The following is a 23657-nucleotide window of genomic DNA, read 5'->3' on the forward strand; positions in this document are numbered from 1 at the left end:
AATAATGGGAAGAACTGTCTTAGGTATTCCGGTCATTCCGGCACATCCGCTCCAATTTGCATTAAAGAGCAGGCAGCAGAGGTCCAGGACAACGCTGCCTGTCCTTCATGCAGCCATGTGATATTCTCTGCACCCAAAGGAAATGTCAGCTTTTCATGGCTGATTTCAGTAAATAGCTGTGTGAATCCTAAAGGTTAAGCATTTCTGAAATCTTTTCCCAGGAAGCGACAACCAGGGAAGATCATTCTCTGTTCGTCAATATCCAACTGTTCAATATTCAAATGAAAGCAGCCGTGTTGACACGAGGAAAAGCGAAAACATCTTTGTATCATTTCTCGGTGTACTTGCACCTCAGCGCTTCATGTTGCAACAGCTCTATTTTTATGGTCATTATTTGTCTGACCTCAGCGTGTCTTTTGCCCTGCAGTCACATTTACGTTAAGTAAAGTGTGAGTTTTGCACTTTTTATGCATCTAAGCCGCCTGTGAATCCTGACAGCAATTTTCCCTTTCGAGTCATCCTCCTTCTCCCCCCTCCAGCTCGTTTCACACCACCCTTAAACTCTAACAAACTGAAACAGCTGCACTGAAATCCTTCTGAGTAACTGGCCGCGGTAATGAAAGTTACACTTAAAGTTCTGCTCTTGGCAGTGCTTCGGTAATGAAAGTTACACTTAATGACAAAAGTTCTGCTCTTGGCAGTGCTTCCCAAAAATTAAAATCGCACGACTGAACAGTTTCAAAATTTTAATTAGCTTAGCATGCATCATTGTTCTGCTGATTTACTATTTGCCTAAAACAAATTTCAGGGTCTGAAACTGACGAGCCCAAACTTTTTATGCTCTTATAACGGAATATTCGGGTTTGTGCTGACCCCTAGTGGTGATAACGAGCTGCAGTCACCTGCAATCTACAAATAAAATTGTCGCATCCTTTGATTCAAAAAATTTATAAACCTATTTTCTCTCCACAGTTTAGCCAAAGTGAAAACAAGTTTCCATTTAAGGGAAGCTTAAACGAAGCACTGAAATAAGACCTGTGTTGAGGACACCTCAGCCCATCTTCCAACCTCCCCGAGTGCCATTTTTCTGCTGTCCAATCTCGTTCTAAGGGTGTCTGATTTCCCATTTCACGGTGAGAAGCCTAATCAATAGTGCTGTAGAGTACCAGCTCTACATTCAAGATTTCCTCTCAGAACAGACTCAGGGCACTCTGGGTTGGACCCAACGAGCCTTGGCAGCTCTGCAGACTAATGAGGTGCGTTTCTGTTAAATAAGCATCATGTTAGCAGCAGTGGCTCCACAGATCGCTGCGTCCTCCGTTCACACGGTGCAGCACGGACTGTGAATACGATTAAAGGCCTCAACACAAAGTCACAATGTTTCTTTTGAGTTTCTTTAATGAAATGTAACTAATCCCTGAGGAGAGACAGACGGGACGCTGTGTCCTTCTCCTCAGTCTCACGTAAGCAGTTTGAACACAGCATATTTGTCAAAAAGAAAACAAAAAATAATGTACAACTGGTGACAAGCTCTGTAGCTGTGGCATAAATCTTGATTTACAAGGCCCTTTAGTCGTTGACAAAGTCTCAAGACAACTCAAACCACATAAACAATATTAATTAAAAAAAGGCTTTTTTTCCACAATTTATGAACTAATGTGCTCATTTCATCTCATATATTGGTCAGGGTCAAACACCAGAATGAGATATGGTACAGTTGTTGGTACCAGTTGTAAAGATTGATTCAAGAAAAGAAATAGAAAGAATTTGGACCTCAAACCATGAAAAAGAAGGCAAAAAAACAAACAAATAAAACGCCCTGTTAACAAGTTCGGTCTGCAACAGGAATTGTGCAACAGCTGTGGAAATATCCAAAAGTATATGTAAAAAAAAAAGTCCTCCGTGTTCCTGGAGGTGGGGAAACGCCGGATTCACTCGCCTCCTTCCAGGGAGAAAGCTGCAGCACAGCTGGTGAGGGCTGCCTGTGTGAACCTGCTTCAGGATGAATCCATGTTCTCCTCAGACCTGCCTCCTCCAACAAATGATTTCCATGTAAATGAAATTCCCCGCTCCAACCACATGAGCTCCATCAAAGCAGGGCTGGTCCGCCACAAATTACGAGCCTCCTGGGCTCCAAGAAAAAACAAGGTGTGATGATGCGTTTTGTCCACATCTGGGACGAGCTGAGTTAGCACACGGTAATAAATTATTCAGCTGTTTAAAAAAAAACACTGCAAGATCCATATCAATAATACAAAATGGTATCAAACATACGTGATACATCATCAAACACATTCTTTTTTTTTTTTTTACTTTTCTCCTCCCAGAGCCCTGCTGAGATCAAGGAGTGTGTCCATCTCCCTTTAGCAGATGGCCCAGATTAGTTCCCCTAACTGCTCCAGAACCACACCAAACAGATTTCCATGCGCCTTCTTTTCCCGTCACTTGAATTCTGATGCAAGAGGCGAACACAGGCACATGGGGCTACAATGCCGGTCGCCTTTTTACGAGTTTCATTGTTTGTTTGTTTTTAACATTCAAGCAGTTTTGACCATGCCGTCCAGATCTGAACACATGCCAACAAGAAAGTCTGACGTATGAAAAAGTGCAAACGCGTATTCCTTCATCCAGACGTTAAAAGAACTTTAGTGCGTTAACAGTACGAGCCATCTCATAGGTTACTAAATTATACATTCCCACACACCCGAACTTCTGCTCCTCCACGTGTGCTATTTCCTAAGCTGAACAACGTCGAGAATGACATGGCTTCGGGCCCCGGCGGGTCCCAGGGCTACGGCACCAGAGTGCAAATCCTGACGAGAATGACGCAGGGTGGAGAGAGAGCCCCGAGGTTAAATTAAAGTGACATCACATTATTTTGGTTAGTGGCCAGTGCAATTCCGCTCCTGTCACACCTGAAACACCGACGCCGCCCGCCCCGGTTCTTAAACAGGCCTTTTGTAGAACAGCGCTGAATTTCCCACGGACAATTCCCACTTTTCATATCACAAATATAATTGTAATTTCATATATTGTATGCATATACAAATTTAAATATATTAAAGTATCTGTTAATACTACAAGGACAAAAAGATCAGGGCTGTTTTTCATACAGTACTGATGAGGCGACCTCAAGGGGTCGTGGTTAGATCTCTGAAGAGTTGGTGTAAACTGCTCTGGAAAGAAGAAATGTTGATCCACGTTGGTACAATCCCTGTTACGTTTACATTAAAGTGTAAATGCACTGACCGACCTTAATTTTAATCACGATTACAATATCTAGACACCTATAAGACCACAATGTTCACCCGACAGCCGACGTGACGTCACCTTTCTTTCACATTCTACAGCACGTTCTTCGCACAAAAACATGACACTTAAAGTCCCAGAGCGCGGCGCTCTGAGGAGCTGCGTGTCGCTCGACTGCACCGCATCACTTCTTCTTTCGCCGCCTTCACGTTCAAATTCATCCTGGATTCCCAAACGACGACAAGGCGACGTACAGGTGAGTCCCACGTAGCACCTGTGTGGGTGTAGAAATGTGAGTAGTGGTGGAATGCCAGTCATTTTTCCTTCCTTTTCCTAATAAATATAAAAGCTCCAATAATCAGGGCGATGTTGATCTCTCTGCCTTGTCCTGCCGTCGGCCATCTTGTGCTGCATTTGATATGAAAGTCAGAAATGGCAACGATCGAGAACATTTTCAGTGTTGGTTCTGAATGAATTGATTAAACGTCCTTGAAAGGCAACATAAATAATGGACTGGAGATGGCATCATTCAAAGGCATCGTGAGGGGCCGACTGTTCCCATTCGCTTCTCTCTCCGTCCATCATTTTTGTGCTCCGGGGATAAACCGCGACAGCGGGCTCCTTCGAGGGAATTCAAATTTACGTGGGTGTGTTTAAGTCTGAAGAAGAGACAGGACGAGAGGGGTCACAATATGGCACAGTGGAACCTGTGGGAGCTCGCCGAACGTTCTGCTCTCCACTTCATCTTCTTTTTCTTCTTCTGGTTTCGCTCTGGCACCTGTTGTCTGTGTAAACAAATACACAGAGAAGGGTTAAAACATATGTAGTTACAAAGTTTTCATTGATGATAAAGGGTTCTACTGTAAATTACTGTGCCTGCACAACAACAATGCGTCCTACAACAGTGACGTCACCCCTGACACACAATAAAATGTGCGTCAATGGGTGAGGTTCCATAGTTTAACCACAAGGGGGAAGTGTTTGTTCACTTATAAAGCAACATCACCATGAGTTGATAAGCCAATAGTGATAAGAAACACAAACCTCTCGTGTGTTATTTACAGATAACAGCTCGTGCATTTGGGTACTGGGAGACACCGAAATGGCTTCATTTGCTTTCTGGTCTGTCCGTGAGGAGAAAGTCTCCAAACAGGATATGACCACACTTACCCGAATCCTTCTCAGGTTGCATGTGTTTTACAGCAGGAAATAACTCACTTTTTTTCTTTGGCTTTTGACTGTTGCTAATGCACTTTAACTGCTCTCAGATGCCAGCAAAAAAAATGCTAAGTGCCTTCAATGACCAAAGAAACATACAGATGCCCTAAGTAGAAGAATTAGATGATCTCGTAGTCACGAGGTGACATGGAAATGGCATGAAAATCCAGTCAGCTCAGCTACAGTCAGTTACCTTATAACACGGACAAGCTCGTGAAAGGCTTTGTCCACATTCATGGGAGGATCCTTGGCACTAGTCTCAATATACGTTATCTGAAAAGCAAAACAGAAACAGACAATTATACCGTCATACTGAATAAAACAAGGATTCCAATACAGAAATCTGAGGTTATTAATGTTTGTATTGTATTAATGCCGGTTTTCCTCTCTGGATATGATCGCAGCTTCCTGGGCCCATTTAACAAACCCATTATCCCGATTCCTCATGCAAGCCTGTGTGATGTGCAAAAACGTGCTCGTGGTTCCCATTTTCCTCAGGTTCAGTGAAAACGTGTCGTCCTGATGCACCATCATCTACATTACCAACCATCTACTGCTTAGCTGCACACACGAGTGGAAGCATTCTGATTTCAGACTGAATACCTGCAGCTACAGGACCAAAGGAAATCCCAGACTTACATTATGCTTCGCAGCCATTTCTTGGCCCTGTTCGGAGTTGACTTTTCTCAGATGGACCAAATCCACTTTATTTGCCACCAACACCATCGGGAAGGCCTCCCTGAGAGGAAGTCAGAGACAAAAACCTGAACAACACATTTTCAATTCCCATCCAGGGGGTTAAAAGTTTCTGAAGGATGCATTTCGCTGCAGAAAAAGTGCTGAAGTGGAGCAGTGCTAAATATGGACACGCAGCATCTTGCATGGAAACATTTCTATTTTTGTTCTACCTCAAAACGCGGTCCAACTGGCAGACAACAAATGCAATCTCAGGTAATTACAAAGCAGCTCAGATTTCTCCAGCAGAACCACAATCTTGTTTTGGATGACTGGAAGGCACTGAGGCTGCAGTTTCACCGGTTCTCACCAGTTTGGGATCTTTTTCTTTTTTACTCTTTAAGGAGAAACACGTAAAATACATGAAACCATGAAGTGTCTGCGTGCACTTGACCACGGAACCATGGTTCTGGAGCTGCTACCATGAACCACAGGGTGGATACGCGCCGCCCTTCGTCCAGTATTACCGATCGAGTCCTTCTTTCTTAAGGTTGTAGCGTGAATGAAATGCTGGATTCCGTCTGTCCTACCTGTCTTTGACTCGTAGTATGAGTTGATGAAAGCGGTCGACGTGTTCGAAGCTGGCTTTGTCGGTCACAGAGAAGACGATGAGGAAGCCGTCCCCTGTCCTCATATACTGCTCCCTCATTGCGCTGAACTCCTCCTGGCCGGCTGTGTCCAGCACTGTGGACGCAGGGGGACATGTCTTTTCACAGAAAAAGGAGCTTAAATCTCAAAAAGGCATTTGCATTTCCACTCACCATCCAGAATGGCCCACTGGCCGTCGATCTCTGTGTGTTTGAGGTACGAGTCCTCGATCGTGGGGTCGTAGTCTGGCACAAAGATCTTCTGGAAAAACTGGATGGTCAGGGCGCTCTTCCCGACGCCACCATCCCCCACCACCACCAGCTTGTACGTTGGCAGGTTATCACTGGGGACGGCGCTGGTCGCCATGGCTGCTCCTTCAGCGGTCCTAAAGGTGGGAAGTCGGCCAGAGGGGGGCTGGTGAGACACACCTGGCTGAGATGGAGGAAGGAGAGGGATGCAGAGAGGAATGAAAATGGATCGACAATAGAGAGGGGAGGAGACACAGATGAACACGGGCTTTTTCATCACCATGGAGACCGCGGGCCACAAGCATGAAAAAAAAGAGAGAAGCCAAAGAGAGTTCAGTGCCCTTTCAGATCAGCATTCAAACAAACACTCGCAGCTGGTTAACAGTAATTTATAGTTAGGAGCAAAATGCAAATCACAGAAAGACGTCCGAGTCAGCTTCCAACCGGAGTATAAAGGAAAGAACTGAAAAGAAGAGTCAAATCTTCATTTCAATAATCAATAATGCATCTAATGATTTCAAATATTTAAATAATAAAGTCCTTTTCTTAGCAGTTCCACTCAGTGCTTTCAAGATTTCCCCATTTTTTTTAAGTCTTCCTATTGATTTTAAGCCGCCGCTGCTAACGCTAAATTACTGATGTTGTGTCTCTCGTGTGAGTGTCTCAGGGACACTTTTATTGCATTAAGCAGTTAAAGGAAGGCTTGTCAGACGTTGGGTTATGACATCTGTGCTCAGCAACTCACTAGAACCACAGGGCCAGCAGAAAATATGGGTTCAAGACAGATGGAAAACTGTAGTGTGCAATTATGGGGTTTTGAAAATAAAAATAAACATAAATAGAAGAATCTGAGACGTTGGCTTGTTTGTTTCCATACGAGCGAAAGAACAAGTAGATTAATATAAAACTGAATTTAGCTGTTTGCTAAATGTCTGAGCAGACCTTCATGTGACTCTAGGTTTATAGTTGTACCGCGCTGGTTAAAATCACCTTTGACAGTGACGTACAGCGTGAGAATTAATGTGTCACATTATTTCTTTATGGCAACCCCCCCCCCCCCCCCCCCCCCCCCCCCAAGTCTAGCTGCAGAGACAGAGGAACAGGGACAGAAAGAATGAGTGGGCAAGAAAGAAATGAGAAACAGAAGTCCGAGGGAGAAAAAACAACAAGGGTGCGTGAGGACACAACACGCTGGTGACACAACTCTGTTTTACCCAGTGCCGTGTATGCGTCGGCCCAGGACTACCTGATCTAACGTGTGCATGTTGTGCTCTATGGTTAAACGCAGCCAAAATGTGGTGTGACTGTCAAATCACGTGACGCTAACCTATGCTTAATTTAGCAGTTCCCCTTTTTCGAAACACCAAAACCAACAAAATAAAAGCTGCAAAACCCAAACTGTGCACATGCTCAGACACTAGCGGCACGCTATCCTCACCACACGCCCACACACTGACAGCCATTCCTCCCTCATCCACCAGGAAACAGCTGTTAGCTGGCTTCAGGCCATCCTTTCCTGCTTAGCACAATGCAGGGAAGGAAGATGTTTCCTTCCTTTTCAAAGACCAAGCAGCCAATCAGCCTGCCATGTTGGGCAAACACTTTCAGTTGGACGGCTGCGACGCAGTTTCAGAAAACAGCACGAGCTTTCAGTGCTGAGGGAGTAAAGGTCACGCCTTCAAACTACTTGAGTGCGTTGCGCCATTCCGGTTCCTCCTTTTGGTCAAGATATGAAAGGTCAATAGAGTATGCTAGGAGGTCACCGGCAGCAAACCTAGGCAGAACTTTCCCTCACCACCACTTACAAAAATAATGAGGTTAAAGCCCTGCAAGACGCGTCAGCAGCTACATTAATCCAGATGAAAGCCACATTCCTTAGCAGAGGGAAGGCTGGATCCTGTAAAGCACAGCGAGCTGGGACGCACTGGAAAAACACCTGTCTGGTGGTTTCAGCAGGATGGACTGGTGAGACTCACGTTTCGCGTGTGTTGGGAACTTAAATCTCTTCGGTCGCCCGTGGAGCGGCTGGCCGCTGCTTCGGTGGACTTCCCTCTTTAGGCGGGAACAAAGCGGCAACGTATCTCGAGGAAGCGGAACAAGGAAGAGCACGGCGGTGCACGGCCAGGCCTGCGCTGCACCCCTGATATTACCAGCCGGGGATCATTCAGAGCACGTCTCCTGCCGAGTTCACCGAGTTCGCCGTCTCTTAAAGCGCTCAAACTACCCTCGTCTATCACAACGGCATAAAATTCCACTTTCAGCCCGTTTTTCCTGGCAGAGTTGATCCTCTTTATTGTTACCTTTAAAATCTAACGACCTCCTAAGGACAATCTTGGAAGAAGCGACACCTGCACCCTCGCGTGAACAACGTCACCCACCCGGGTTCTACTTTACACTGTTGTGTAAACCTAAACAGGTCGTTATCTGGCCTAAACCTACCAAAGCACTTTGGATGGTCGAAATGACCAGTTGGGCGAAACTCTGCACGCAGCTCAACCATAAGCACACGTTGCCCCGGCTGGACCGCAACCACAAACGGCGGTCAGCGCCAAGAAAATAAAAATACTCCTGACAGAATCATACAGTAATGAAGTGTTTTCTTGTGTTAGGAATGTCTCCCATCCACTAAAATAAGAAGGGTTCAATATTTCATTCCAATGACAGATCCCCGTTTAGCATTAAATAAATCAAGTGTAGCTGGCGTGTTAGCATCACGTGTAGGATTCTTTATTCATCGGTCACTTTTGGGATTTCTACCTCAGTCTGTCTCAGCATCTCATCATCTCAATCATAGTACTGATAAACATGAGCGATGAGGATGTTGGTGAACAGACAGAACACACGACAGTGTTCACCTTTACTAGAAGCGATGCTGCTGAACCTGACGTGCTTTTCAAAAGAGAACCGTGATTAGTAATAAATCAGGAACTGATCGAACTTACTAGAAGTCCTGCGGAGGGTGGGATGACTGAAGTAGGAGAACCTAACTGCCATGAACATACGGGTTCAACCATTGAACATACGGGTTCAATATAAGGACTGTTTATTCGCCAACATTTATAGAAACCATGGCGACGTGTAAACAGGGAAAATAGGATTACAACAGATCCAGGGACTGCCTCATCTTTTGCAACTTTTGATAAATGCCTAATAAAACATTGTATAAACTTTAGGGCTCACATGTGCATAAAGGCATTTGGTTTTTTAAAGCACACATGGCGCTTTGTGGTTTATAATGTTGTTATAACATGTTTCATGCATGTGAACCAATGAGACAGCAGTCTCCTCCAGATGGTGAATATTATATTGATATTTACATCACAGAAGATGTAACTTTAGAAAAATAAAACACCCACAACCGTGTGCATGTAGCAGACCACAAAGTTGTCAGGAAACCCCCCAGCTAACCATCAGAATCCAGGGAATTAGTAATAGATTACTCACACTCTCGCGTGCATTTCCATAGACATGTGCAGGAATGATCGAACACAGGAGGGGGATTTTTCCTTTTTCTTTTTGGGTGATTTCACATCGCTATTAATAGTGATTTACATGCCCTCTGTGGTGCGTGCGTGCGTGCGGGTGTGCAGACGGACTGGGGCTTCTGAATGATCTCATCCAATGATTTGATCCATGAAGAATCCCTCTGTTCTCTGAGCCTGCCGGGCTGGTCCGCACAACACGACATCCCAGCCCCGCTGTCTCCCGTCCTCCGCACCTCCGGCTGCACAGCAACCAGCGACAACCTAACAATAAGCACGGCGACAAGGAAGGCCCGTGCACGCATCCGTGCGTCTCTGTGGGTAGACCCAACCAGCTGCCATCATCCCTGAACAGATCCGGTTCTCCTCACCCTCCGCTGCGCATAATCCGATTTTGGGAAAAGAAAGCAGCATCCCGCCACCGGTATCCCCATTAAACCAAAGCAACTTTCCTTCCTTCCACTTCTGACGAAACAATTTTTGTCGGCCAAACCTCGGGCTACGGTAACCTGGTAACGGTGCGGATACTCAAGGCGCCGTTTCGCCACCTACCCGCCTTCAGCGTGGAAGCCCCCGTTACCGTGACGAGCTTCACCGTCGTGGACACGAAGGAGCGTCCTCACGCCGACACATTCCTCCTCTTCTGCCGCTGCCTCGGCTTCCGACCACCACCGCCCTTTCGCTACAGACGGGAACGGGAGTGCGCGCCGCACATCTGCCAAACAATACGCGGAGCTAATCTTTGTATTGCAACAGCTGATGCTATAAATAGAAACGCCCCAAAGGGGTGCACGTTGCGTTTAGGGACGACGTTCGGTCATCAAAAGCCGTATTTTTGGGCGTTTGCGATAGCTTCCCGTAAAAGAATACGGGATCAATTTGTTTCGTTTGTCGTGGGAAGTCTTTGATTCGAAGATGTGTCTTAACCATCTTACGAAGCAGTAATAGAGTTCCCCCTTTTTATTCGAATGGACTGGCCTTGTGCGCTGGCAGACTTCTTTAAAGGAATAGTTCAGCTAAATTAGCAACCTAATGAACGCGAAATCAAGTGGATACTTCTAAATGTGTGCTGGGCTGCAGCGATGCAGTCACAGTGTATCTGATTTCGATTTTATTGGTGACTGTTTTGCAATATCAACTTGTTTAAAAGGGTTATATGCAGATTGGGTTGAGTTAAATAGAAAGTCGTTACTAAATACGTCTTATTTGTGATTTAACAATAGGTTTTCTGCATTTAAGGAGATAAGAAACACACACATATGCACATGTTTTTCTCACCACTTCCAGACATTTTGTGCTACTGTTATTCTGTTAATGGTTTACTTCAGATAGAGGTGAAAGACATAGATGTGCATCTGATCAATGAAGAGATTCATACACACAGAGAGAAAAACTTGAGGAAGAGGGGTCTTTTAAAAAAAGTAATAAAAACATTTGTGAAACGATTGTGCTCTAACTGCAAAAAATAAAATAAAATAAATGTGTCAACTGCTTCTCTGATAGCTATGACAAAATGTGTCTCTCTAAGCATGCCAGTGTGAAGAGACAAGACATACTGTATACACATAATGCAACATTAATGTTTCCAAGAATATACAGAGGCAAAGTTGTCTTTGTAGTGGAATTGAAAGCTACGTGGACTGGTTACAATGGGACAGCCAGTCTAAACTCACTGATTACAGTGGGGAAAGAGCAGCTAAACTGACTGGCTATGGCTGGCTAGAGTCTAAATAAAGACGATATGGTGAAAGAGTTGTATGACCATGCAGAGAAATTAAACCAAATCAGATTTGGAAGAGTTGTGCAGGAGCACTTAGATTTTCTGTATTCCAGTAAAGGCTAAAGCATTTATCTCTGGGTTGTTTTTTTTACACTACGTTTAAACATATGCAGACTCAAATGCTTGACTGTGTTTGACGTCAGAAAAATTGATTTTGGCTTTGTACCACTTATGGGAAGCAATCAAGGCGTGGCGAATCGATTGACTGGGTTACTGACTTATTTATTCATTGAGATGTCAATCCATCAGTTTGAATATCAAGTGGATGGGATCTTAATTTGAAAATTGATCGCTCTGCTTCAGTTCCATTCACGTGGCAGAGAATCGGTGTGTACAAAGACTCTTACACTTAACCAAAAGGTATCTTTAAAAATGTGCTGCTCATGTTGTCCATGAGCTTATGTTGTATTCAGGGTCATAGGTCGTGTTTGTATCAGGCAGCATGGATGAACGGACAGATAGGAAGCATATGTGCGCAGGCGTACAGGAACGAGTTCATTTGTCGTAAAGGACGTGTGCTAACATGCATGAGGAGGAGAAATGTTGACGCGCAAATTCATGTAGTAAAAGCAATAACAGTATGTGGATATGCTTTATTTAATAGGTTTGGAGCTTAGAAAACCAAATGTTAAAATAAGGATTGTATTTTCCTCCTCTTTCAGCCTGGAACATATGACACACATACTGAGTGACACACACTTTCATCTCCTCTCACTTGTTTCCATGGAGACAGTGGTGAGCTGTTTCTTGTGATTCCGATCAGAGCATCTGTCTTGATTACAGCACATATGCGTGTGTGCGCACACACTCAGGAACACACACAGCCCCCCCCCCCCCACACACACACACACACAAAACAAAGTGATGAAAGCCTCTTCAGCCTCAATAGATTTGTCTGTTAACTAGTCTAACAAGACTGTGGGATACTGGCCTACTGAACTGCATGGCTAAATTTGGACTGCGTTACCTCCAATATTTATCAGAACATACTGGGGTTTGATCGCAACTATATGGCGTTTCCACGTTTACCTAGAAGGCTTTCCCCTCAGAGCGCAGTTAAGCCATCATGGAACCACAGATTTTTTTCTGTTCTAGTATCACAAGATTATGAAAGACTTTAGAAATCCTACACAAAACAGAGAATCCTTCCATCACAATGCTAGCATGTGAACTTATTAATGAAAAGCTGTTTTCTGTTGGGGTGGCTCCTGGGTACATTAGTATTTTGTGCATTAAGTTTAAGAGTATTTAAGTTTAACAACAGCTCATAGGCAATTGGCCATTCTTCACTATTCAGAAAACAAGCACATGTTTTATTAGGTCAACAACAACAGTAACCGCAGATGTTCATTCTTTGGTGTGCATGTTTTACACCTGAATATACATACACCTGAATAAAGGACTTTAAACAACCATATTGATCAATTTCTATATTCATCATAGCCAGAAACGACAGCTGCAGGTCAAAACAGCCAAAAAAAAAAATAATAATAATTTGTGGGCTGCACAAATTATTTATTTCCAGAAGCGCTGCAGAATAAGATGGCAACAATGAGCAAATATGGGTCTAGCACTACAGCAATGATGCATGCTTGTATCCAAGGCTGTAAAAATGTAAATGTACGTAAAGAAAAGTGAAGAGCAGCAATGAAGAAGGTAGTGTTCTACAAAAAGTGCAAAATCAACGAGAAGTTGACAATAACAATGATCCAAAACGACCTTGATATTCTCCATAAAATAGGGACAAAAGCGCCAGGATGCGAGTTGGTATGAAAAGTCGACGCGAAATCGTATGTTGTCTGGCGCCTCCTATCGGGTAAATTAGTGTTTTCAGGAGAGACAGGTCACCGCTGGCGAAAAAAAGAAAGAATTTATGTCAGACATGTGTCATCCTATATACCCTCACATTATAGCGCTTTACCTGGGCAAAATAACGTGAAATACATGTACAGTAAAACTGCACTGGTTGTGCATAGCAATATATTATATGTCAACTGCAGTCAAGATTCTATTTCAGACAAACTGCATCGAGAATTTATCATTTTATATAGGTTATTAAATTATATAGTTTATTCAATATGTTTTAAGAAAAGATCCAACTTTGAAAAATGAAATATTCGCACGGATCCTAAAAGACTGTATTTAATAAAGTTTCAATCGTAAATTTAGCTATCAATTTCAGTTGTCTTTCTAAAGAAATAAACATTTATTTAACATATTTTAACATATATTTAACATTCAATTTCCCCACGGGGATGAATAAAGTACATCTTAATTTTATTAATCTTATGGATTAGTTCGGCGTTTGCTGCCGTATGCTGAGAAGAATCGTCGTAAAACAGTAAACTACTTTACGGACGAGGCTTCTGTGGACGATGGCGTGCGCTGTCAGACGGTTGTGTAAAACACATCATGTTGCAATGCGTGTCATAATATGAAAAATATGTGAGTTAACAAAGTCTTTTCCTACCTTTGATGATAGTAAATTTGAATGTTTTTGTTAGATTACGTTTTCAAGTTAGTACAAGGATGCTAACTAGCATTTAGAGATTCGGTAATCCGACAGAGGTCATTGGAAATAAAATGGGACAATAAGTCTAATGTTGCGACCTCAATGGGGATGTTTGAAAGTTACAACACAATAGCTTATTTCAAGGAAGTTTGCTGTCGTTATTAGAAATTAGGTGACTTAAAGTGCCTGCGATAGTGTGCAAAAGGATAATACAACGTTGTGTCAATTTGTCTTGTCCAAATTAAGGAGTGTTTATTTAATTTGTTATGTCAGGTTTTTAGAAAAAGGCTTTTGAGGTGAAGGTCCTGGACCTGCAGGAGTATTTTCTAAACATGCACAATATGTATGAAGCATTTAATTGTATAATAATTGCAGTAATCAAGTATTCAATAACATGCTGAAAACCTGGTACCACCTATAGCTGACATGGTATCTAACCTTTGTAAATTCAACCTTTAAGTGTGTTGTCTTCCTCATCCACAGATACAACTGAACAGTCTTCATCGCTGAAGTGACTCGTAATCTGTCGAAGACCCGACATGGCGTCACGTTTCCTCAGATACTCTGTGCTTCTGCAGAAGTACCGGACCCCTCTGTTTGTTGTCAGCTGTAGTGGCGTCTTTGCTGCCAACTTGTTCAACCACGTTTTCCCTAATTCTCTGTTCCGTCCCTTGTATCAGGCCTGGTACAAAAGTGAACCGGTCACGCTGTCGGAGAAGCTTCGTGAAGTTTTCCAGGAGGTATCAAGTGTTTTCACGTATTTCACACACGTAACTTCTTTGCCAGGTGGGGTGTTGTTAAAACTACTCCACTCTTCATTTTTAGGTGTTGAAGGATTGCAGAATCGCGTCATCCAACAATTTTATTGCTTTTGCCTCTTTTGGCTTCCATCCTGTTGGTGCTGGGGTTCCTTGGCTCCCTGCGGGAGTCCAAATCGGCATTCCGGCCAACTTCAACAGCACAGCAGACGACCACAGCGGAATCACCAACCGCAGTATCTTAATCAATGGCAAAGTGGTGGACTGGAGCAGTGACTCCGGCTCTGCTCTGAAAGAGTCGCTGGTGTTTTCCTCTGACGCGCAGAAGTTTGCTATCGCTCGTGAAGTGGCCCACTTGCAGTCTGCAGGACCTGTTTTGAGTGCTGCTGTTGCCCCATTGTGCCTGGGTGGAGCTTGGGTGTACAGTGTGGTCCTGAAGCAGGTGTTTGGGCTCCACGGTGGGCCCGCGTTGTTTCGCGGTGTCTCTAACGCGGTGGCGCTGGGGCTTGGCGCCATCTCCTACTTCCTCACCTCAGATGCTGTCAATCAGTGGAACGACTTGAGCTCAGACCGACGCGCGGCCAAGCTGTCCCCCGAATACGCCAAAGGGGGGGTGGAGTTCTATGATAAAATTCTGTCCAGAAACAGAACACTGCGCTCGCTGATGGGGCAGAAGGGACAGGACATGTACGCACCCAGTGGAAACTTGTTTCCCGCTCACATCCTTAAGCTCAAACAGACGCCTTACACACTGAGGAAGGAAGGAATTGTTAAGCTGCTGACAAAGGAAAATGCTTAAAACAAAATGTTGAGATATACATGTCAAAACTATCCAAATAATAAATTATCCTTTTTATAATGCGAGAATGAATTGGGTACATGAAAGAGCGTAAAAATTAAAACGTGTGCCTAAAATAAATGCTGCCCTCTTGTGGTTATAATTGTCATTTTTAAAAGAAGCGAAAAGCGCCATTAAGTATATCCTCTCTCCTTACTATCAATTAAAAAACAAAAATTAGCTAGAATGTGATGTAAACTGATAATTAAGGAAAACAATTTAGTTTAAATCTCTCCCAAAATGGATGCTTTTTTCGGAATTACGTCAATGTTCCACAAGAGGTCAAGATGGCCTCGAAGATTTCAATTTATTCCAAACCTCATCCGGCTGTTTCAGCGCCAGCCTATTTTGGATTGTTTGGCATGATCTGTGTGAAAAGGAAACAAACTAAGGGCACCTTTGTCCTCTTTGTGCCACATTAAAATATTCAGGTAATTTCCATTTCCTGTCTCGCTCCTTGTCTCCACTGTGCTTAAAACAATAGTATGCAGACAGGTGAATGGAGTAAACCAGCAGAACAACGCTGCGCGCACACACCATTTGCGTGACCTGAACTAATTTCTTAAGTGGTAATTTTAATATGCAGCTTATTCTGAGTCAGAACTCTTTATATCCCCCAGGTTCCCTCCATTTACCTGTCTGCATACTAACAAGATGCACACATTATGCTTTAATTACATTTCTGATCTCACACCCTGTGGGCTTAGTTAAATATTGAGGCTCCTAATTAATAGTTTTGCAGCCAGGTGGCTGCTGACATTTTTCTTTTTGTTCAACCAAATCACACAAAAGCTGCTGCAGAATCCGCAGATGCAGAAACCGAAGTTCCGAGGTCCACTCTATTATTCTCGACACTAGCCAGTGGCTTTGGAGAACATCCACACGGAGTTTATTGTCTCCTTCTGCTTCATCTGCTTAGTTCATTGTGTGCCATACACGGCTCTGGCACAATGGCCCATTGTTGTTGTCATGTCAGCTGTTTCTCTTTGAGCCACTTGAGGTCAGTACAGCCTACATTACAGTTCTCATTGTTCTTTATCGACGCTTTGCTTCTGCGGCGTCTGTGAATGACCCAGCTTCCAGCCCATGAGGTCTGAATGGTCATTTTCATGATCACCATTCACTTTTTTAAAAACCCATATTGCGATTCATTCTCAAACCCATTGTCCTGCAAGGGGCGGGGCCTATTTTAAACACATTGCATAATGCAAACATACCATATAACATTACATCATAACTATATGTCTACATTTTCCACATATGCTGCTGCGTTACTCATCGGACTGTAAAAACACTTAGCATTACATGCTCACTTGTATTACTGGGTTTAGTGGTGATCACTGTTAAACAGTTGATCTGTTTTCGTGATGAATCCATCGGCATCAACGTCCACTAAATGCTCGATTATGCGTGCTGTGTTTTAATGCACTTTCCATTCTAATTCAATGAAGACCGTCCTTGTCACCAGTTGGGACTCGCCCGAGAGGTCCCGCGGTCTCATTTATGTCGGCTTAGGGGCCCTTGTCACGTAAAAGGCGGGGGACACACGGGGAGCACATTGTGAAAATCGAGTGACAAAAGCACTTGATTGACACAAGTGTGGGAATATTTTTTTTTTTTTTGATGAACGCAGATAAGCCCGTGAGGAGATGTGCGCGCCTCCCACTCCACGCACCCGCCCCTGTGCGCTCCGTTTGCGCCATTACGTAGCCATGCTAATCGCTGCTGTGCTGCACAGGCAGAGCAGCTGCAGAGACCCGGGGACGCTGACTACAACGGGCACACACACGTTGGTGCAGCCACAACCGAAGCTTTTGCCGTTTATGTGATTTTTCTTTTGGTATCCAGCTCTTTCTCTGCTTTGCCGTTCACCGTCTTTATTGTACGCCGGCGTGTGGATCTATTTTTTTCCTTCTGCCGACCCGAAATGATCGCTCGTCGCGGTGTCTAGCCAATGGTTACTGCGGGGGCTCCCGTCTTGTGGATTATCCGTCGTCGCCGAGCGAGTTGCATGGTCAAGCCCGGAGGAGGCCCCACTCTGCTGGATGGATGTGTCTGAAGCAGCGCTGGACTCTGAGTACTGATGAAGACGGTGATAAAGATGATGCTTCGGTTTCACTGGCAGTGGGTGAACTGATCTTGGATGTTCGGGCTCTGCCGCCCCCACGCAAACCATTTTCTTATACAGCAAAAAATATATTCCTTTAAAAACTGGACACCCCTGGAGCAGTTTATGACGGTAAGAAAGACGCTCATTCACAGGCCAGCAGATATTACAGCCAGCTGACGTTAGCTAGCGCGCTACCTAGCTTAGCGCTGTCACTTTTATCCAAGTTGCTGCGCGCTCCCGTTAAAAGGTTAATATCGCAAAACAATAAAACCTGGGGCATTTATTACAGGGGTGCGTTTCAGGACGAGGTCTCTTCAGTGCGAGAAAGAGCGATAGTCAATATTATTGTATAATCCCAGCAGTCTCACAGGGAGCTGGCATGTTAGCTAGCAGCTTCCAGCCCATTCAATAAATGTAGCTTCGCGTAGCGGCGAAATGTTGGCTAATCCATCCCCAGCTCTATTTATTCCCAAGGAGAGCTTTGTTGAATTTCCAATAAAACCGTCTGCGTTTATATTTTTCCTTAAATTGGCCACCGATGACTTATTCATACTCTGTATACAATGAACCCCTTTAATGACAGGCGAGTCCAGTTGGCGTTCAATGGACCCAGAGAGGCGTCATTAATGTTTCGGATGTGTGTTTAACAGTGGAATTCCTTTGACCCAAGCACCGATTCAAGGGTTTTTTACGATTCCATTGGTCGTTTTAGCCAGAGCTGGTGATAATATGCATTTTCTCATTCAACCATATATACTCGCGAACCCACGTCGCACAATGAACACAGTCATTAATCATTTAACCATTTGTGCGTTTTTTCTTTCTTTCTTTCTTTTTTTTTTTTTTTTTTTTTTTTACAAGTGAGCTTGTCAGATATTCCATTCAAAAAAAAAAAAAAAAAAAAAAAAATACGGCACGAAATGAACCCTGCGTGCATATGTCCGCCATACGCATCGAGCGCCTTTACATCCTCCACGGATCGATAATCGATCAAATATCGGGGGGAGGTCAATGATGGAGCAGGGAGGGCGATGGTTTGTGCAGGGGATAAATGTGTTAAATGCATGTGATGGATGTGATGGTCGCCTCTATCGAGGCGTCCTCCTTCTCCTGCCGGTGACGTAATCCCCCAGCATCCGTGCCACATCTTTGGGTCGCAGTCGGCTCCAGCTGCCTGCTGCTCGGATCATATGGACCCTGCTCGGTGCGCTGTCCGTCCAGCCGCCTTCTCTCGCGTCCCTCTGGCCCCCCTCCTGCCCAAGGCTTCGGAGCCGTGGTTACGAAGGCGCATTTGCTCCCCGGAATTCTGGGAATTGCGAATGAAATCCAGCGGCCGGCTCCTCTCTTTAAGGGTTGTTCCATTCAGGTCGGGGATGCCAAGTCGGTGGAAGGGACACACTAGAGCTTTCCCTATAAGATGTCTTTATCTGGGGTGTTTTACTCTTAATTAAACTGGTCATAACAGAGGTTGATGACTCTTTTAACACGATAATCCTCTCACAGCATGCAGCACTAACCTTCCACCTCGGTACCTCTGACAAACCTCTTTCTATTTTGTTTTGGCATTAGCAGAATTTCACATATATTTTCTTTTCACCATCTTTAGTTGCTGCCATATGTGCCAGTCTACTGGAAAATCCTGTGTAAAAACAAATGGCACAATATCCGCAACCATTGGGAGCTTGTGTGATGAATTAGTCAGCAGAATAAATATTAATCTGAGTTTAAAATGAGTGTAGTGACTTTGAGTGGAATGAAAGATTCAACTCATCACCTTAGCGTATGAATGAAAGCTGCAGTAGTGGCGATTATTCTTGCCACTGGATTTTGGGCTCGGAGAGCTTCTCCTCTCAGGATTTTTCATCGGCAACATCCCAATTCAGACGATTGGAATATACAGGAGATTAGAGGCTGCGCTCGGACGCCATTGGCCGACAGACAAACACGGCTAAATAGTCAGTAATTCATAAAAGGTGTTTGGACAGAACTGTCCAAGTGGGGGCTGATTTTTCTTGGATGGTTTTAGCCGATGATTAAGTTACGTGCAGAAAACAAGCTCGGGTTTCTCCAAGCAAGAGCCGAACTTGCATCTTCATAGTGTAAAGCAGAGAGGCAGGCAGATGCTAAAGAAGCTAGAAGCTTTAAACCAGTGTCAGGGAGCTGGTGTGGCACTTGGGATAATATCTGCCGGCAAGTAGAGGCCGGTGAGCTTTGTGAAGCCGGGTCATCTTAAACGGCAAGATTCAAAAATGGCTAATCATTGCCAGTCTTGGCCGAGCCTCCACAGCCCGTGTGCAATATTTACCTGCCCGTTTGAAAGGTAGTTTAACTTGGCCTGCGGTTTGACACCAAAGGGCAAAAGGAGATTACTTTTGGATGTTTGCACAGAATTTCTTCTTGTTTTATAGGGGCCCGAGGAAGCCGGTTGTGTTCTTTGTTGCACAAAGTGTGCAAAGGTGGAGAGACGCACTCCTGATCAGTCGACGGTTGCAGTTCACGTGCATTTCTTTTTAAAGCTGCAAGGCCCTGGCAGCAAAAATTATGGCCCTGTTGACACTGTTAAACAACTTCTGCTTTCCCTCGTCACAAAATTGGTATAATTGAACCGGTATTTGCAGATGTTTCTCCACAAGTGGGACCCAATAAACATGACAGGATGTCTAAATACCATAAACTGCTCCACATAGCAAAGATATGTCACATGTCAGAGGTCTGTTATCGTGCTTGCCGCTGTGCAAGCATATATATACACTGCAGATGAGTTAGGAGGCTTGCATATAGTGCGTATGAGCCGTCTTGCCACTCTGGGGTTGAAATAGCTTTGGCTTCTTTCCTCCCACTCCGCTTCGACTTATCTGCTCTCACGGATTTCTCTCTATCTTGGCCGGACACCTTACGTCTGCTTAGCTAAAATGTTGCAAAGTCACACCCTTGGCATAGTGTTCCAGAGCTGCTGACAGCTTAGCGTTGGCATAAACTACTGTACTGTTTTGGTAAAAAAAAAAAAAAACCAACAAAACCAAACAAACAACCAAAACTGTTAGCTGGGTGCGACAGACAAGATATCAGCTTTTTGAAGATGGCAGCACTTATTTAGCTTGTTTTTGTCATCAGCAGTGCAACAAAAGTTCTGCTATTATGTGCTAAAAATGATTTTGTCCACTTCCAACCCTTAATTAATGACCTATTTGATGTTGAGTACTGCTAATTGGAGAGATTCTTCACTAGATCCTCGTCTTAATTCGAGTGAGACGAGTCTCTCTGACTCATGCAGGCTGTTGGTGACAGTCCTGTCAAAGGGCAGCCTGTTCATGTTTAACCAAGAGGACCAGCTGCCTCCCCATTCTATTATAACCCTTTGGGAAGCTCAAATTCCCGTTTGCTTTTGGGACACGCAGTGGGCAGAGTGCATAACAGACACTTGGACCATTAATTTTAACAAACACTCTAAAGTTCTCTGTGGTTTTACATCAACTTTTAATTCATCTTGTGGCTCCGGCTCACTGCAGCAGATTTGCAGGCTTGAATAATACGATTCACAATTGCACGAGCAGAAACGCATGCATATTTAAAAATATGCAATTCGGCCCAGGCTTGCGTCACTGCAGTTGTGGCTAAACGTAGCGCAGGTTGATGGCCACCGTCGTCCCGAGCAGCAACATTATCGGGCTGCCCGACGTGCAGCCAAACAGCCATCATCCACTGACATAAATATCCAGCCAGTTAGCTCTCAGAAACACATCTAGTTAGCGGTCTGTTGCTGGGGCAGATATGGCACAACTCCTGTGTAACCCCCCCCCCCCCCCCCCTAAAAAAACCAAAACCATCTTCCAGGCACCAAACACAGCTGCGTTTATACTGCGAGTCCCCACAGAACGAGAGAATGCCATTATAAAGGTGCCTCGACTGATCTAGATGTCCAAAATGGAAAGAAAATCCCGTTGTACAATAAACCCTTCTCATTAGTGGCCAGAGATGGGAGATGCCTCTTCTGGACTCTGTAAATCACGCAGTATGTCACATTTAAATGCACTAGCGCATTGTCCTGGTGCTTTCTCTAATGCTTTTCCAAAGACCACATTTCAGCTACAACATGACTTGTGATTTAGTGAGAGCGACATTCTATTCAGTAAGCTTATAGTCCTTGGCAGCGGCACAAACAGAGGCTCTAATATATCTCGTTGTAATTCATCATGGACGGGTCTCTATGAAGGCCCTGTTGTGTGTTCTAACCCAGTTTCTGAAAATGGGAGGGCTAGATTATAGCAGCAGAGCCAGGAGATAATGCCTGCTAGATTAGAGTTGAGAGGCTGTGTGACAGACTGAGCGAGCCCTGCAGAAGCCGGGCCTGCAGACCGGGCTATGAATAAAGATGTTAAAGCGCCATGAAAACACTTTTTTTTATTTTTATCAAAGGAGCATTTGTGAGACCTGAGGGACACAGTGCACAGCCGATCACAATCGGAGCAAATATTCCATCAGAATTCTCCTCCTTCTTACTGTTTATAATTTGTTAAACTCGTCCAAACACACCCAGAGAGAGTAAATCGTGAAAGAAGAGCGACCATAGTCGAACACGTCTGCGGAAGACTTGTCATTTGCAGCCGCACCCCTACATTTACTCTCCTCAGGTATGTGAGCACCTCTGGCTTCTTTTACTCAACTATGTTCCAGCGCGTGTGTTGGCTTGTTGGATCCCATACTGTCATCACTCCATCCGCCTCAATGCACACGTTAACACGGCAACAGCGCGTAAATATTTCTAATAACACTGGTTTGCGCAAGAGAAAGCCCATGTAGTATTTAGTCAGACTTCTACCTTCTACAATTGGCAGTCTAACCTTATTTTCCTATTAAAAATGTACATGATCATTTTATTCTTTCAGCTTTTAAATTCTTCTAATAGTACAACTTTCTCTCAGCTCCAATTAATCTCAAATTGAGTCATTAATCAGCCTCTATTATATAAAAATCTGGCATTTCCCACCGCGTGCTGCCTGTTGCCGACTGGTGATGTCGAGCTGCAGCCTACTGTAACCTATGACCTGAGGGCGCGCGTCGTTGTGTCAGATCTGCCTTTGAAACCGCTGCAGAAAACCTCTGAATCCCATCGGAGGTCAAAGGGCACAGCCGATTCATGACCGTGGTTGATGGGCAGCTGGCACGCTCAAACGTCTGCGCGAGCTTGCTTTTCTATCGACCCGCAGCATCTTTCATTGAGACAATGATTTCAGTTTCATCATGTTGGAATGTCCACCAGCGTCATTACAAATGTTAACAAATCCCCTGTAAATTTCTCAGATCGGTTTAGGAGAAGCGGTGAGGTCACAGTTTGACGATTCAGTGGGGAAGAAAACTGACGTATCAAGTTGCGAAAGGCTGTCGGGCATGTTTTTTTTCTTTTTTCTTTTTTTTTTTTGGAGGGTGCGTCCACCCGCTTGAATCACCTCGTGCTCTTTTGTTGACATCTAACGTTTCTCATCTTCAGTTCAGAGCCTGGAGGTAGGGATTGTACACCGTTCAGGCTGCCGCCTTCTGTAAGATCATCCTCCATTGGTGCTGCCAGTGTGGAACGTGTGTTGATCTCACCACGTTGCACCACATTAACCTTTGTTTTGTTTACGTTTCTGTCACTGGGGGAGAGATCACGGGCTAGCCCGTCCCTCCCCAGCCAGTGTCGCGATACTTTCACGACATTGATTTGCGTTACAGGACACAAATTTCTCCCTTTTTTCGTGTCCCACAACACAAATTTAAAACAGGCATTGACTTCTGAATTCCTTTCCTTTTTTGTCACAAATGCAAAAAAAAAAAAGCGTGCTTTATTTCTTCTGAGATGTTCAGCTTCAGTAAGTTAAAAAGACGTGTTTTGTGCCACAGAAAAGTGAGAAATGTGTGTCCTTTTTCACAAATCAGTAGATTAAGTTCAGTGAGAGTATCTGTATTTTTTGTCAGACTATGTTGAACCCTCTGACAGCCTCAATAACTCGCTAGTTTAACTAGCTAGTTTCTCCAAGTGTGTGTGTGTGTGTGTTCGTGTGTGTGCGTGTGATGAAGCTCGGATTTTAAAACCAGTTCACAACCTCCCGCTCTCTAAGCCTGGCTTCAGTGGTGGATGTAGAAAGTCCTATTTACGGTA

General features: G+C 44.3%; 3 protein-coding genes across 6 annotated transcripts in view; 2 read left to right on the plus strand and 1 right to left on the minus strand.

The window, feature by feature from the left end:
• Positions 1-1380: 1380 nt before the first annotated feature.
• Positions 1381-10392, minus strand: LOC130528816 (ras-related protein M-Ras). Of its 3 annotated transcripts, none has more exons than XM_057038578.1 (6): positions 10073-10392; positions 5964-6175; positions 5733-5886; positions 5107-5206; positions 4661-4740; positions 1381-4034 (listed from the first exon to the last, which is right to left on the minus strand). In XM_057038578.1, the coding sequence occupies exons 2-6, from the start codon at positions 6154-6156 to the stop codon at positions 3935-3937; spliced, it is 627 nt and encodes a 208-aa protein (XP_056894558.1). In that variant the 5' UTR covers positions 6157-6175; positions 10073-10392; the 3' UTR covers positions 1381-3934. The 3 variants fall into 3 exon arrangements, with proteins under 3 accessions (XP_056894558.1, XP_056894539.1, XP_056894548.1); XM_057038559.1 differs by having other exon boundaries at positions 5964-6222; positions 10073-10332; XM_057038568.1 differs by lacking the exon at positions 10073-10392 and adding an exon at positions 8015-9456 and having other exon boundaries at positions 5964-6222.
• A 3220-nt stretch (positions 10393-13612) lies between these two features.
• Positions 13613-15849, plus strand: tmem177 (transmembrane protein 177). Its single transcript, XM_057059090.1, has 3 exons — positions 13613-13745; positions 14296-14552; positions 14638-15849. Exons 2-3 carry the CDS (start codon positions 14352-14354, stop codon positions 15367-15369), a joined length of 933 nt encoding a protein of 310 aa, XP_056915070.1. The 5' UTR covers positions 13613-13745; positions 14296-14351; the 3' UTR covers positions 15370-15849.
• A 1263-nt stretch (positions 15850-17112) lies between these two features.
• Positions 17113-23657, plus strand: part of ptpn4a (protein tyrosine phosphatase non-receptor type 4a) — a 39122-nt gene continuing 32577 nt past the window's right edge. Inside the window, exon 1 of one of the 2 annotated variants that reach the window (XM_057059034.1) lies at positions 17113-17647. In XM_057059034.1, coding sequence (XP_056915014.1) covers positions 17552-17647 — 96 coding nt within the window. In that variant the 5' untranslated portion in view covers positions 17113-17551. The remainder of the gene's footprint in view (positions 17648-23657) is intronic. The other variant, XM_057059043.1, reaches the window with a different exon arrangement.

Source organism: Takifugu flavidus, chromosome 1 (assembly GCF_003711565.1).
Source record: "Takifugu flavidus isolate HTHZ2018 chromosome 1, ASM371156v2, whole genome shotgun sequence".
Taxonomy (NCBI): Eukaryota; Metazoa; Chordata; class Actinopteri; order Tetraodontiformes; family Tetraodontidae; genus Takifugu; species Takifugu flavidus.